Source organism: Scatophagus argus, chromosome 15 (assembly GCF_020382885.2).
Source record: "Scatophagus argus isolate fScaArg1 chromosome 15, fScaArg1.pri, whole genome shotgun sequence".
In the NCBI taxonomy this organism is placed as follows: Eukaryota; Metazoa; Chordata; class Actinopteri; family Scatophagidae; genus Scatophagus; species Scatophagus argus.
The window spans coordinates 13600830-13616179 of NC_058507.1; the positions used below are offsets into that span (position 1 = coordinate 13600830).

The 15350-nt window shown below is 39.5% G+C and overlaps 1 protein-coding gene across 1 annotated transcript in view; it reads left to right on the forward strand.

The window, feature by feature from the left end:
* The window catches only part of fsip1 (fibrous sheath interacting protein 1), a 26368-nt gene extending 11913 nt beyond the window's left edge, over positions 1-14455 (forward strand). Inside the window, exons 9-10 of the mRNA XM_046412119.1 lie at positions 5560-5712; positions 14203-14455. Of these exons, the coding sequence (XP_046268075.1) occupies positions 5560-5712; positions 14203-14310 (261 nt within the window). The 3' untranslated portion in view covers positions 14311-14455. The remainder of the gene's footprint in view (positions 1-5559; positions 5713-14202) is intronic.
* The last annotated feature ends 895 nt before the right edge of the window (positions 14456-15350 follow it).

The window sequence follows — 15350 nt, forward strand, 5'->3', positions numbered from 1 at the left end:
TTCCTAACAGCTTACTCCCGAGCTCTCATAGGGAGTGCTTGTGGCAAGGCATGTGGACAGGCCTTGGCAGGTAGCCTGGGTCCACGTGGCACAGCCAGAGCTCCTAGTATACTTCAGATTTGAGAAAAAACAGAGGGAGAAAAACTGAGAGACACAAAAAGGGAAAGAGAGGAGCGTGCTGTTCAGAACAACACGAGCCATCTCTGGGTGAGTCACCATGGCTGGCTCCCTTTCATCATAACAACATTGTCCCTTTGCAATATGTAGCCAAAGGTCATTAACAAGATGTAGTGTCTGCAAACACGGGAGTATATTTTCCAGCAGTTTCTGGAGAAGTAGGCCATCAAAAAGCATTGTTGATTTACCAGCAATCAGGTGCATCTTTATAATCTAATTAAATACATGTTTGTGAAGCTTTTCGTGTACAGTTTTTGTCAGATTCATCATATTTTTCAGACTGCAGTTATGCCTGTTCTGCGCTGTATTGAATCATACGGTACAGAAAAGTGTTTCTTGCCTTGCTATGTGATGTAAATGAAGTGAATTTTCAAAATAATGCAGTTCAAAACAACCCTACACTATCGTTAACTACAAAATGACCACATTTTAGTGTATACTGGAACTAAAACAGTTAGAATCTTTAGAAAGAGGGGGGGATTGCAGATTTATTGATATTACTGTATATTAGATTACATATGATGACCAGATAAAATTGTACAGAACAAAAACATGCTGTTTTTGCTATTGTGCATCCTTTTTTTAATGAATGAGTGATTTACTGTGACAGACAGACATTTTTAACATAACCACGGCCCTCAAGGCCAATGAGCCTTTTTATGGCTACTGCAGGCTGAAACAAACTCTTGGTTGAAATGTTGGCTAGTCTTCACATCATGTAAGTGTTTTTTTAATGACAAGGTATTTTTCCTTTGTTTGATTTGCATAGCTCATCACCATGAATCACTTTTACAAACAATTTTCAAAAGTTTTTATTTTACTCCCTATGACACTTAAATTGCCCGACAATTTTGACTCGAGCTGGTTCAAGAAAGGTATGAAGACTTTGGCTGAAAATAGCACATGTTGTATGGATTAGTTTGTTTTTAGTATGCAGTAGCAATTACGATTTGCCTGTTGACATGTTCTTGGATTAGCAGCATCAGAGCATGCTGTCCGTGTTTAGCTTGTCTTGGGTGTGTGAATATGGTCATTAAGTTCTCTCTGCAGTCCTTGGTCAGGCATCAGGCATCAAACACCTAATGTAAGAAGGACCCTGAAGCAAAAAACTTGGGGTGGTACAGCCTTTTGCCATATATGTAATGCACACATTGCAGCAGGGTGCAAGAGAACATTTGTACATAAGACTGACATAGTTATTTGTCTTGTTTTCTTGCTGTTTCAGAGATGTATCTGAGAATGCGTATGCATGAGAGGATCCAGCTGTTTTATTTGGCGAATCATACCACAGATGTAACCCATATTGGCGCAAAGAAGAAGCTCCAGGCTACCAATTTCTATGGTTCCCTCCACTATTGAACCTAAGATGATTGACGTGATGTAATTAAATGTTCCTTTTGATGGGAACATCTAGATATAGCACATTCCGTATTTTTTCATATTAAAGCATCCAAGATTTGTTTTGAATTATTAACAAAATAATCCCTGCAATTTTTCTTATTTTCTCACTTTGGACAACAGTCTTTGTGATCATAAAATTGATCACAGGATATCAATAACCACTTGGCTAAAGTGAGTTGAAAGTTATACAAGTAATCTACTAATGATGCTTCTGCTCATACCAATAGGCAAATAATTCTTTTTCATATTGTGGGAAAGCAAAATCTGCATCACTGGGTAAAGCAAGGACAGCTACTCAGGAGTTGTCAAATCATGCATGAATGAACTTTTTCTTTATTTTAATAACATTCATTCTGCATTCAGGGTGCACTTGGCAGTCAGAGTAATACTCTATTCATTTGATCATCATTAACAAGCTGACATACTTTTCTTTCAAAAGATAATTATGTTTGACATGTTTTTCATACTTAAAACAAAATCTGGATCTTTCTGGCCTCCTAGCAGTGTGATGACCCAGATAAGTGATAAGTGATTATTGGAGATTGTCAGTGGCACACCCAGTGGCTACTCAGGAGAGGCTATTCCCAGCATCCTGCTGATGTTCAGAGACACTGAAACCTGGCTTTCCTTTCCTCTGACCTGTTTGGAAGTCGCTCAGCCTAGATTCATAATAAGTTAATGCTGTCATACATTTCTGGAGAAGGAATACGAATACAAAAATGTTTTAGTGTTAATAGTATCACTGGACTCTATGAAGGTCAGGAAACATGACTCCCATATAGTCTTCTCCAAGAAGTGAATCATGACTACTGACTGGCAAAAAATACTGTTTATTCTTGCCAATGCCTTGGAAATGAATCAAAACTTGTAGCACCATTTATTATTATTGCTTAATCAATTATATATTTGGAAGCATTGTGGTATTGCAAATAATAAGTTACAGGCTACCAAGTCTTTTGAGAAATAGAATATGAACTGTGCCAGTTTAGCACATGATCTCATGCATTTTTCAACTGTCACTTGTCAAAGCACGTACATATTCACACACAGTATTTCCAACAACATGCAGAACTAATGTGTGCATATGAACCTTGCATGACACTGATATAACACTGTTTACTTTTGGTTTTATGTTTTTTGCCATGCTAGTGATGTGACTGTAGGAAAGGCCATGTCAGTCTGTCAGTGGGTCAATCAGTCAGTCAGTCTGTCCACTTCTTCCCAACTGAAATATCTCAACAACCATTAGATGGGTTGCCTTTAACTTTGTACAAACATCCACGGTGCCCAGAGAATCCTCAGTTTCTTGGTGATCTGTGGTGATTTGGTTATTTCTTGACTTCTCCTCTTGTAGAACAACCAGCACATCAAAGTCATCTTATCCTGTAAAATATCTCCACATCTACTGGATGGATCAGTGCTAAATAAAAAAGTTATTGGGGGTGTCTAGAAGCCCAGTGACTTCTTCTCCAACACCACCATGAGGTTGAAATTTGTGGTTTGAGTGAAATATTTCAACCATTAGACCGACTGCCATGCAATATCCTGATCCCACAACATTTCTTCTGAGCAAATACTTGCAAAACTGACGACATAGCCATCACCTCAGCTACACTTTGTGTCAAGTGATAATTAGCAAATGTTAGCATGCAAACAAGCCAAACTAGAAAAAAAGGTAAGTACCTGCTAAACATCAACATGTTAGCATTGTCATTGTGAGCATGTTGCATGCATGCTGATATTAGCAGTTGGCTGAAAGCACTGATGTGCCAAGGAATATGAATGTCGATCCATTGAATTTAGGCAGTGCTAAGAGTACAGCACACAGTCATTCTAGACAATAGACTTGAAGTGTAATAATATATTTTGGGTCACATTTGCACATGTTTACACTGTGAATGAGACCCCGGTGTCTCTTAATTTCTTATTTTAATACTGGTAGCATATGTGACAGACTATGAACCTCCCATCTTTGCTTGTTTTTCCTTTGTCCTAATGATGCAAACAGAAGACAGAGATACAGAAACAAGTTAGTGAAAGCCAGGAAAAATGATGTGTAATTTGTGGATCATTTATCTTTGTTGTAATTAGGGTAAAATCAGTAAGGTTTATACAAAGAGACTGTGGCTTTCCCCTACAGTCATTAGAATTCATGGAGTTAATTTAGCCAGACAATTGGTTTAGTAAAATATGTGACCTACATGCCAAATTCATTCAAACTTTGGACAATGATAGCTTTATCATTGCTAAGCCCTGCGGACAGTTTTAAAGTTTGCAGTCTATAGTTCTTGAAAAGTAGGGCAGCTGTTGTTTCCAAATTAAATAAACTGTTTCTCCAAAAGATTTGAGCTTTTTTAGAAACATGCATTTAGTGGTGTGAGGATGGTGGTAAAGCTAGACTTTATATTTTTCCTGGTTGTAATGCTGTATTTCGCACTCTGGTGCATGATCTTGTCGTGGTCCTGGCTTTTGTAGTCTGGAGTCTTAACTGAAGGGCTCAAGTAATGACCACTTAAGAGGCTACAGATAGAAGCTGTCATTATTTCCCTACAGCAAGACAGAGGGCATTGGTAGGTGAGGCCACACGCACTTGGATAAAATCTCTCTGAAAAATTCTTGCTTCTGCAAAAATTTTAAAATGTTGTACAGGTATCAATCAGTTTATTAAAATCTCTGTAATAGAGGTCTGTTTTTCTTATTAACAAAACCAGAACCATTCTTTCTTCTTCTCAGTACGCTGGTTCAGCTTAACTGAACTCCCCTCCTAACCTCTCCTGGGTTTAACTAAGATTACATCCTATCATAAATGTGTCATAATAGATTTAGTAACTCAATATTTAAGTTCAAAATTTCTGCTGGATCTCACTGTCTCCTGTAACCCTCCATTTTGCAGTGTGCAAGTCCCTATTGAGATGTCGACATTTTATGAAATATCCATCAATTTGAACATTATTAGATCATACATACGCCTTCCTGGCATCCAGACTAACCAAGAGAGATGGAGATTTCAACCACATGGCGCTGGACTGACACTCCAAAACAGCCCTGCGGTTGGTAACATCCTCTCAGACCCAACAATTTTTTTGAGCTAGCTGCTGCTTTTATAGAGTAGCTGTGTATTTTTAGAGGTCACAATATGACTTTACCACAGGTCATTCCCTGGTCAGTCTCTATGACATTGTTCATATTGCCATGTTTTTCCTTCCTTACCCATAAAGGATTAAACTGTGGGTGTTGTGGGGAAGGATATTAACAGTTTGATTCATCCTTTGAGATTTGCCACACCTATGCAGCTATGGTTCATCATATAATGTCTGGACAAGCTATTCTTTAATCATATAGTAGCTATTAAGATCAGTGACAGACTTGTGACCAATTTAATTAGCTGTGTCAAAACTGAGTTTATACCACAATGCAATGCCACAATGTTTCCAGTGAAAAGGATGTATCCTGTCATCAGAAACACACACCCCTCTCGCTTATCAGCTGCCTGTGTATTTGCTCTCCAGGCGTAACTCACTCATTTCCTCCTGACCCATTTTCAAAGTTTGTTTTGGATGCAGCTTGCGGTTCACTGTGTCAACCCAATGCACGTGGATGCCATAAATGTGTGATTTATGTTGGACCCCATGTGGACCATAGTCGAGGTATTGGGTTTTCTCAGTTCTTATAATGAGTACCCGATTTTACTCAGTGCTGCGTTAAACGCAGAAAAGAGCCATTAGCCATCTGTAGGACACACAACCATGATGACATCATAAGAGAGATAAGTATACTATAATGCAAGAGTCCTTGAGGAATGGAAAAGTTTCACATAAATAAATTGTGATGAACTGTTATGTGGTTCTGATCACTATTTAAATATTTCTGAGTGACAGCCATAAGCTTTGAGTGCAGTTCTAGGACAGCACCCAAGTACATCCACATGTGAGATGAGTTGTTTGCTCCTTGTGAGAACCAGTCTTGTCTGTTGTGTATCAGGGCCATGGCCCAGAGGTTGCCTGGAAGTGCGGTGGGGACCCGCAGCCAGGAGAGAAGGTCCTGCAGGATATAAAGGCGAGGAGAGGGTTGGAGAGGCGGCTTCAAGAGATCCAACAGCAGCTGGAGATTCTGGACCAGAGTCAAGAGATGACTGTGAGTTCAAAGCAGCCAACACACAACAAGACACATTCTCATATTCACACAAGTACTTATATCTACACACTGCTTGTGTTGTGTATTATAACACTCCTCAGTGCTTCAACCCATGGACACGTGTATGACAAATTATTACAAGTGCGCAGTTCATTCTCAGTCACTCTCACAAGGGGACTATGAATTCACATGAAACATTTGTGTCTCTGCAGGTCCATATTTTATCTTTTTTTCCTCTTTGTTTGCCTTCTCTCTCTTTGGCGGTTTTGAGTAAAATGTATGTTTTGTTTTACGTGTGCTTTCAGTGAGGCGTTAAATATCTTTTTTGCTTTGCTTTGCACATGGGTTTGATCTGAAGGCAAGGATAGTCGTTTATTCCATTAAGGGCCTGTTGTCCTCCATGGTGTTTCATTGCTTCCAAGCATTCTTCACTGAGATTCGATGTCCATGCTCCACACTGTTCCCTAGAAACCAGTGAGCTCTGGCTTGTTTTAGGAGCCTCTGCAGAGTTACAACCACCAAAGCTGTTAGTCTTTCTCCAAACTCTGTAGCTAAAGGCACAACACAAGAATGTCCCAAGAACAAAGGTTGATAATGCTGATTTCTACATCCTCTGACATTTATGACTTTAAATTTTGTGTGAAAGAAAAACATTCAAGAAAACTTTAGTGGTTCGACTTTGTCATGGTCCAAATGGGCTAGTCCTCTTGCACTTGCACAGCTACCTGTTTCTTCCCAGTGGGACTGTCATTGGAATACCAAATCACATGTGTTGTATTAAACTTTACCATCGCAGTCCTCAGGTTGATGAACCACAACATGATGTATACATGCTAAATTTAAACATAAAAGATGCCTTTCTTGCTCACAAACAGTGCGGTAATAAAAGTGGCAGCCACACCCTTGTATCAAAGGAGGCACCATGGCACGCAACTGAAACTTATTCCCAGCCTAATTAAGGAGGTACAATTGGAATTTTTGCTAATTAAGGAAAGCTCTGTTTGAGGAAACCATTCTCTCATTATGATCACAAAACATCAAAACCACCAGTCCCTTAACCACTGGTGTAACTAGACACTCTTTGCATTTAGCTGCGTGTCACTGCATTTTATATGCTGTGACTAAATGATTGAACCCAGCACGTGACTACAGTGTTAACAACATACTCACTGTGTGTATTCTTAGTGCTACCGGCTTGTTTTGTAGTTAAAGAATTATTTGTATGGAATTTGGGTCTGGGTGGGGCATTCACAAACAGTTCCAAACAGCTTCAGTATAGTCATAAAGTTGATTTGTATAACATCAGTAACTCAAATGTCTTCTCACACTCTTTTTGCACCTTAAGTGTATGCCAGCTCTGCAGGCTTTGTGCATAGATCGCTGATATTAAGGGCATGATAACTAAGATGAGATCACTTTGTGAATAGAATTAGTTTTTTTGTCATGTTGATTTGAGCAATTTAAATAAAGTCAGAGCAATTCAGGAAAGGCCAGGATCGTTTTAGATATAGCATCAATTAACATCAGTCGTATCAATTCTCACAGTGAACAGTTAAACAGTTCCACCCTCTACTTTCAGTCTTTAAACTAACCTAGACAAATGACCCTCTGGATCCAGTTCCATACTTAGCACACAGACAAGAGAGTGTTATCAATATTCACATTTACTTCACATATCATGCATGATATCATTCATGAAAATGTGTATATATGAGCTGTGATACTGTGGTCCAGATATTTTTTGTCTGTCAAACTCAAAGAGTTAGTGTCCACTTAGAGTCAGTGAAGATTTAGAAAATAAATCTTGAATTCCAGAGGGGGAAGCTAACAGAAGAGTTTGACTAATAACGAATTTGTTTTAGAAATGTGTTTAAAATGAAAATGTTTTAAATGTAATGTCTCTAAAAAAAAACTACCAGGATGGATTGGATATTAGATGTTTTCCTTCCAAATGTGAAACAAGGCGCTCAAATTTTAGTCTGGCCTGCTGCTTGAGTTTACCTATTGTAAAGGTGGAAAATATTCAAATTAGTCTCATACGTTGTAGCAGTGATGACAGATACTATACTTTGTGCTAAACTTTACTTTGATCAGTTCTGGTGTGTTAGGACAAGTGTTTGTCTAGAGATTTATCTGATTTACCTTCTTACAGTGATTTATTTAAACAAAAGATGTGTTATGTTGGATTCAGATCTGAGACCTGTAATTTTGTGCGTCATTTCTGCCTCTCCTTTCTCTCAATCCAAACAATCTCCCATTCCAGTGAAATTCATCTCTGTGCCAAAGAATCTCTCCTCTCACTTTTGATATTCCAGTTTCTCGTTCACTGTTAGCAGTCATTGTTCTCTGTTTATGCATAGAACTACCATAAATTTAACCAAAACTAAATAAATAAATAAATAAAATAAAATAAAAAAAATAAAAAAACATTTCCAGAAAGAGCCGATAACAAGTTCAACAGGTTACTCCCCACCTTATTAGGCTAAATTCCGAGATCAACTGCAAAAGGAAGGAGAATCCCAGCATGTACAGGATGGTGTCAGTTGGAAAGTATTTAATCTAATGAATAGTAATTTATAGAGTTATACTTTCATTTTTCTCCATTGTGCCAGACAAACAGCATGTTCACATGTTTTGGACCAGCCACAACTGATAAAATGACTTGATCTGATTTTAACAATCTGGTTTTGAGAGATCATGTCACTCTTATCAAGTACAGCTAATATGGAACACGAAGAGAGTATCCATTTCTGAATGTGTTAGTTCGGACTGAAACTGTTACGTTCACTGCTCAGGCATTGTATAGCTTGATTGTTGCACCAACTCTGCAATTTCACAACTCTTTTTCCAGTCAGGGTTGCCAGAAAAGAGGAGCCATAGAGAAAGGGGATTCTCTTTCTCTCAGCTTGTCTCAGCTTCCTTTTTACTTGATTCCAACATCAACGTGGCTACTGGCTGCTAGCCTTTGGCTTGTCATGCTGTCTGCTCTTGTTTGCCACTTTATGATCTCCCGAAATTGAAGAGGTTTGACAAAAAGAAATCTTCAGAATAGTCTCTGTGTTTCCTGTGTCACTGCTTCTAATGACTGGAAAAGAGTAGGAGGTGCTCCCACTCATGGCCATAGATGGTTTTTGGTATAAAAGTATTTCTGATATGTGCAGTGGTAGTTGAAACTCCTCTCCATTTACTGGTGCCGTTGCTGCTGTACCAAAACACTTTTGTTTTTAAACCTTTCCTCTCCTGAAAAACCTTTAGATCAATTGGAAATATTTTAAATCAAACTCAAATTTCACTTATCTTAATATTCTTGTTGGGAAGTATAAACTAGTATGATTCTGCAGTCACTTACAGCAAATTTTGTTTTTTCAAGGATCAATTCTAAAACCGTTTTTGGACATAACTGTGGACACATCTCTAGGTGTTTCCAAGGCATCTGTTGACTGATATTTGAGAGCTTGTATAGCTAGGAGAAACACCGTCAACTTCCATGGTGGGCTACATCATAGCCCTGTATAGGTGAAGAGCAATGATGCAAGTTCCCCCCTTTCTGAAAAAGCACCATTAGCAAATCAAGACATCTGTCTCTTTACAAATTTGGGAGGACCTAATGTACTATGAAGTTTGGATTCCACTCAATAAGAGGAAACTAGTATGTTAGGACAACTATGTCCCACTGGGAATTTGAAACTAATTAGCCCAGCTTGCTAACTTATGGTGGGTTCCTTTTGTACTCGTAAGTCATTTGTTTTCCAACTTCTGAAGCTGGAAGTGACAAATGGAATGCCACACGAAGTCGGAATTCCAACTTGTCAACTTCTTCGACTTCACATGACACCGAGTTCACAAACCAAGATGGCTGCCCAGAGCATCGACTGTAAAAACTGTGGTTTTGAATGTTTTTAGCACTTTTGTCTTTTTTTGTGTCCAATTTAGTAAGCTGTATACATAATACTGTCTCAATGCTGCCTATAGGCATATAGCTATGGTCTTGTTTGTGTAATGTGTTGTTTATCAATGCTATACAATGACTGAATAATGTTACAAAAGACCTGTCTTGTGTTGTAGGAAATAGAACGCATCCAACTCGGTTTTAACGAATCTGATGTCACCGTGAATCCACTTACTTACTGGTCACATGGAACACAGCATTAAACAAACTGGCTGAAGTTAGCCTGAAAATGGACTTAGTTCTCTCTCGGCTTGATTTGATGGCTCAGTCACAACAGCGAGAGCACGGTGGGAGTCATGTGCACGAAGACACTTGGTGTGTTCAAGTGCACACTATTTTTATTCATACAGTTATGCAGGATACCATGTGTGAGATGATGGAGCACAATGACAATATTGAGATTTAGTGAGGAAGTACTACTATAAACTGATTTAATGAGGTTCCTCAAAGTGTCCCTGGGGCAAATTATCCTAATTATCGACATTATCTGATAAACTTCCCGTCTAACCTTAACACACACAGTGATATCATCTCTGTACTATAAATGAGTACAGTGAGTTGTTCTCCACATTTCAGTGGGAGCATATAGAGTCTCATGAATAGAATTCCTACCTGTATTAGTGGAGAACTGGCCCCTGGGTCTGTAGCTGATGAAGCTGAGGTATGTGAGTAAAGTCAGTGACCTTGAAAGCTGAGCTGCCCACGCTTGTGGTAAACAGGTCCTGTGTGTACAGGAGCCAACAGTGAGCTGTACAGAGGTGGTGGTCCTTTGCAGTGCAGAAAGCTGGAGGGCTGAACAGCTCTGGCTTTTGTCAGATTCATCTCTAAGAGGGAAACTGATACAAGACAGTGACCAAGAAGCTTGATCTTTTACCAAAGGTTGGGGGGGTTGCCCACCCTGCCATTGTTGGTTGGGAAAGGAACTCCCCTGTCTGGAGGGCAACCACACACTGAACTCACCATTATCATTATCGCTTTACAAATTCATGAGGGAGAACACTGAAATGACAAATTACAGTGAAGGCACTGCAAAGAGTTACTAAACAGGGCAGTGACGGAGGTTTTACGCTGACGTTTTCTGCATATGGCTTTGTGTGGCTACAGGCCAGACCAAGACAGATATAATAATCCCACTGCATCTGAATAGCAGGTGGGGAGGGGTCAAGAGTGCATGGAGCAGTAATGCTGGCATTCTGACAATACCCACCAAACCTACGGGGTTTAAGGATTTATTTGACTCTAACTTTGCCTTATCGAAGTCTCACTGAATTTAGTGATGAGTCAGTCAGTGAACATGCAAATCTTGAAAGGGAACCGAAGTCCCTCGGGCAAAAGTTGTTCTTCTCATGTGTGGGATCATTCATTCATGGAATAACAGATAATTATCTAATAATGTATTGGGTTCATGAGCAGCCATGTCAAAGCCATTTCCTCATTGATGCGTTGTTGTTCCGGCTTAAGTCATTCTAAATGTTCACTCTGAGCTCTCCCAACAGCAGGGAATCAGGCAATAAGTGAGGAAGAAATATTGTAGGGTGAAACTTTAAAAGTGCAGGCATGTCTGGATGCACGTTACCAGAGAAGTCAGTAAGTCAGTCAGTGTTAGTATAACATAGGCAATAGTGTTCCCAATAGAAATTTTCTGTGTAAAGTGGGTCTATAGATTTTCCACCCCCAGCTTGCATTTCACATGTTTTTGCCAGAATATGTGTGTCTGGCAATAACTCAAATTGCAGCTGCACACTGAGAAATGGTGCAAACATTACCAATTTTCATATTTACATGCTCTGTTGCAGTACAGTGGGTGCTTGCACAAAAGCAAGTAAAGTCAGCCTTAACAGAAGCAGTTCTGACAAAAGTTCTGTCATCTCCTGCTCTTTTCATCATTTTCCATGGAATCAGTCTGATAGTAGTGCTGTGTTTAGAAACTTTCTACTAGATTCAACATTGTTGTCTCTGTCTCAGTGATAACCCAGTAGAAAAAGGGTACCATTCAGGACCACCTCAATGAAACATGTCATGTATTTTCTTTGGACAGCCTCACTATACTTGGAGCTCTTTACTCCGCCGTTTACTGCAAAGAATGCAGCTTCTGCCGGGAAGCCTTGGACTGCAAAGAGCTGAAGTGGCTGTAAAGCCCTGTAAAGAGCAGATACACAGTCAGACTGGAAAACCCATATCAGTCACCCACAGACACGCTTGGCCTCTTGAGTATTAAGGGCACCTGAGGTTAAGCACTTTTAAAGAGTCAGTACAGTTTGTCACAGAAAACAAACAAACAATTCTTCCCTCTCTTTTTCTTGTCCTCTCTATGGGAAAGTCTAACTTCTAATTTCCATGTCCAAGATTGCTGGTGCTGGTTAGAATCAGAATCAGAATTAAAAGCATAAAGGCATTTCTGGATATTAATACTCAAGGCAGTGGGGCACTTTTTATTGCCCCATTCATGAACACTCAAACACTGACATGCCTGCAATTGACTGGGGAGTGTTTTGTGTCATGCGTCTCAAGTTGCAGTACTGGCTTACTTGTGTTGGTGCAAATTTATGTTTTAGAGTTGCCATTCCAAGCAGATAATTTTTTACCATGAGTAGGGTGCGTATGTGTATTAAAACTTACTGTAGGTTAAACTTGGAAAAAAATTACCTACCAGTGTTACTTATTTATGCATAAGTTAGATGCATGCTTAAAAATAAACACATGCCATACATATAGGCTCTATTCATCATTGTCCACCATTTAGAGGTGAAGGTCAAGTGAGTCCACAGGCCAAGGATCATGTCTTCCTGCATCCCTGTCAAAGGACAAAAATATTCAGTGCTGCAGGGGGCATCAAGGCTGGAATGTGTCCATGGTGCCTGTGGTCTCCTGTCCATTGGTAGGAGATGAAATGCAATGTGTGGGTAATTGAGTAACATGGCCCAACCCTCCATAACCTAAGGGGGGTCATTACAGTCTCGAGGAATTTGACCATGGACAGGATTGTCTGTTAGAGATGTGTATCAGCAACTGGGTGCTGGCAAGAGCCTGGGGAGTTTCAGAGGGTGGTCTGGTCAGAGAAGGAATACAGATGATCGATGAAGAGTATTAGCTTCAGTTAGAGGGGATAGATGAGACACAGGAATGTGATTTTGTCTCAGGAGACTCAGCAGGACGTGGAGAAGAGGTGAAAACAACTGCATGGGCATAGTTTTGCCTGGGATGGATTATGCTGTGGCACGGGGTGTATTTTTTTCTGACACCCAAATTTTAATACAGGTTTGCATTTGGCTGTTCCAGAAATTTAACACATTATTTAATTTGAGACAGGCAAGAACTTTGTAGCTGTGGCTTTTTTTAAGCTAAGCTAATTGTCAGCCAATGTTAATGATTAGCCAGTCAACTTGTAATTAGCTAGTTATGGAGCCAGATATGGATGTGTAAATAAAAATCACTTGCACACTGACCAAATTAACTTTATGAGGTGATAATCTGCTAATGTGATAGCTTGTTCTGTTGCCTTTGTGGCCAAAAGAGTCACTTGATGACTTATTACATGCATCAGGATCAAGGACAGAATAACTGGATTGTAATATCTATTCTTTAAGGCCAGGGACATTCTGTTCTGTGTTGGATGGCAGCTATATACAAGAGCACTTGCTGAGAGAATAATGACAATTATTATGATTCAACCCAGAGAGTTAAGGTCTGGCCTCTTTTGGACATGCTTTTGGCATAATGCTCATGTCATGAAAGGCAATGAGTTGATTTTATTGGAACAAATTGACTGAGATGCAGCTGTCTAAACTTAATACAGCATCCTCACTCCAAGAGATGGCAACTGTCTATGAGCACTTGTACATATGTAAATTAATCATGTCTCACCTTATTATTTTGATAAAGGAATTAAAAGTTTGCCTAGCCAAATAATTTGAAACCAGAAATTACAGTTGCAGTTGCCAGATAGCAGATCACTCCCATAAATAGATTTTGGCATGTTTTTTAAAATTCTGAACCCTCTTCCTCTTAACCTACTTAAAGATGCTTGGCTTCTCTCCTTGAACTCACATGCACTCCCAGAAGGCTGCCTGTGAGTATGACTTATCAATAGAAAAACAACTGTCACATCCAACTGGAAGTGTTTTTTTTCCCTGGGAGCCGTTCCCTTCCAAATAGGCACAGGGGACAACCACAGCAGTGAGTTATATTATTATGAGCTGCCACTGTTATCGCAGGTCATGTATTAATGCAACACCTTGTCTGGATATGTCAAGAACTGAGTTTTAAGCCCAGTAAATGATGTTCGTAATGGGAACAAATTTCAGGAGGATGTTAGGAAGATATCTGAAAGTCAAAAAACATTTCGTTATTGCCTCTGTATTACTAGAGACATGTGACCTTGAGACTGCCAGAAGTCTACTAAAAGTGTCTGGTTGATTGTAACCGCATCTGCATGTCTTCTTGACATTGTTTTTTATTTGCATTTAGCCCTTCAGGCTAAAATCATAGATACAGTACATATGTTTTAAATCATCCATACTTTATATTTGTGTCTTCCACAGAATGAGTCACCAGATCTTACAGAGGAACAGTTACTTGGGCTGCTGGATGAATGTGAGCTGACAGAGAGCTGGGCCCAGGATCATGAGACAAATGACACAACAACATGAGACCCTAAAATAAAAAGAACTCAGATGGGCCTGATAAATCTGAAGCCATGATATCAAAACGTGCATCATTGCTGGGATGTCACTATCAGGCTATAAGAGGGTTGTAAGAAAACTACTGCATCAGGCCCACTGGCCCAGTACTGGAGAAAACTGTCAAGAATGGTCGGCGTTGCTGACGCAGAAATTTACTGAACCCCGATGCAGAGTCAAATAGGCTGGCAGGCAGGCGTGGTGGTCCAAAAACAATTGTCTTTTATTAATTATAACAAAAAACCAACTTAGAAGCACACTCTTACTGTGGCAGAAGATCTACAAAAAACAAGGCATGGCATGGCATGGCAAGGCATGGGGAAAAAATGCAGACGCTCAGACCAAGGTGACTGGGAAGACAAGGACTAAATAGACATGACAACGAGACACAGGTGACACACATCAGGAGGGAGAAAGCAATCAGGAAAACTAAAAGCAACGCTACATGAAAACAGGGCACACAAGGGAAGTGACGCTTTCAAAATAAAACAGGACATGACAAAAACCTTGAACATAAAACATGGAAACACATGACAAGACAAACATGAAACATGGCACATGGACTGAAATCAAGAGACAAAGCATAACCAAAAACCACCAGGCATGACAAAAACACTGGATTTAAACGTATTTAATCACAAGAATATTTCATTATCACAAAATAATATCAATCTTGAGTGACGGGATGCTTTTAGATTTGTGTAGATATAACTAACCTCTCTTACACACAGTGCAATAAACTGATTATAAATGTTACGCAATGTGTCATTAATAGAGCAATGATAATTATAACTTTTTGTTAATAGTCTAACTAAGAACTGTTATTTTTATCCTAATTTGCACCCCGTAGTGTTTATTTGTGTTTATAACTCTGCGTGAGGAAGCAGAGCAGCAGGCCCACTCTTTGTATTAATCTAAGTATCATGTTTGAGAACAGAAAATTGCTGTCATTAAATCTAATAACTGTGTACGGTGGCCACAGAATGTTCTAATGCGCATATAAAAACTTG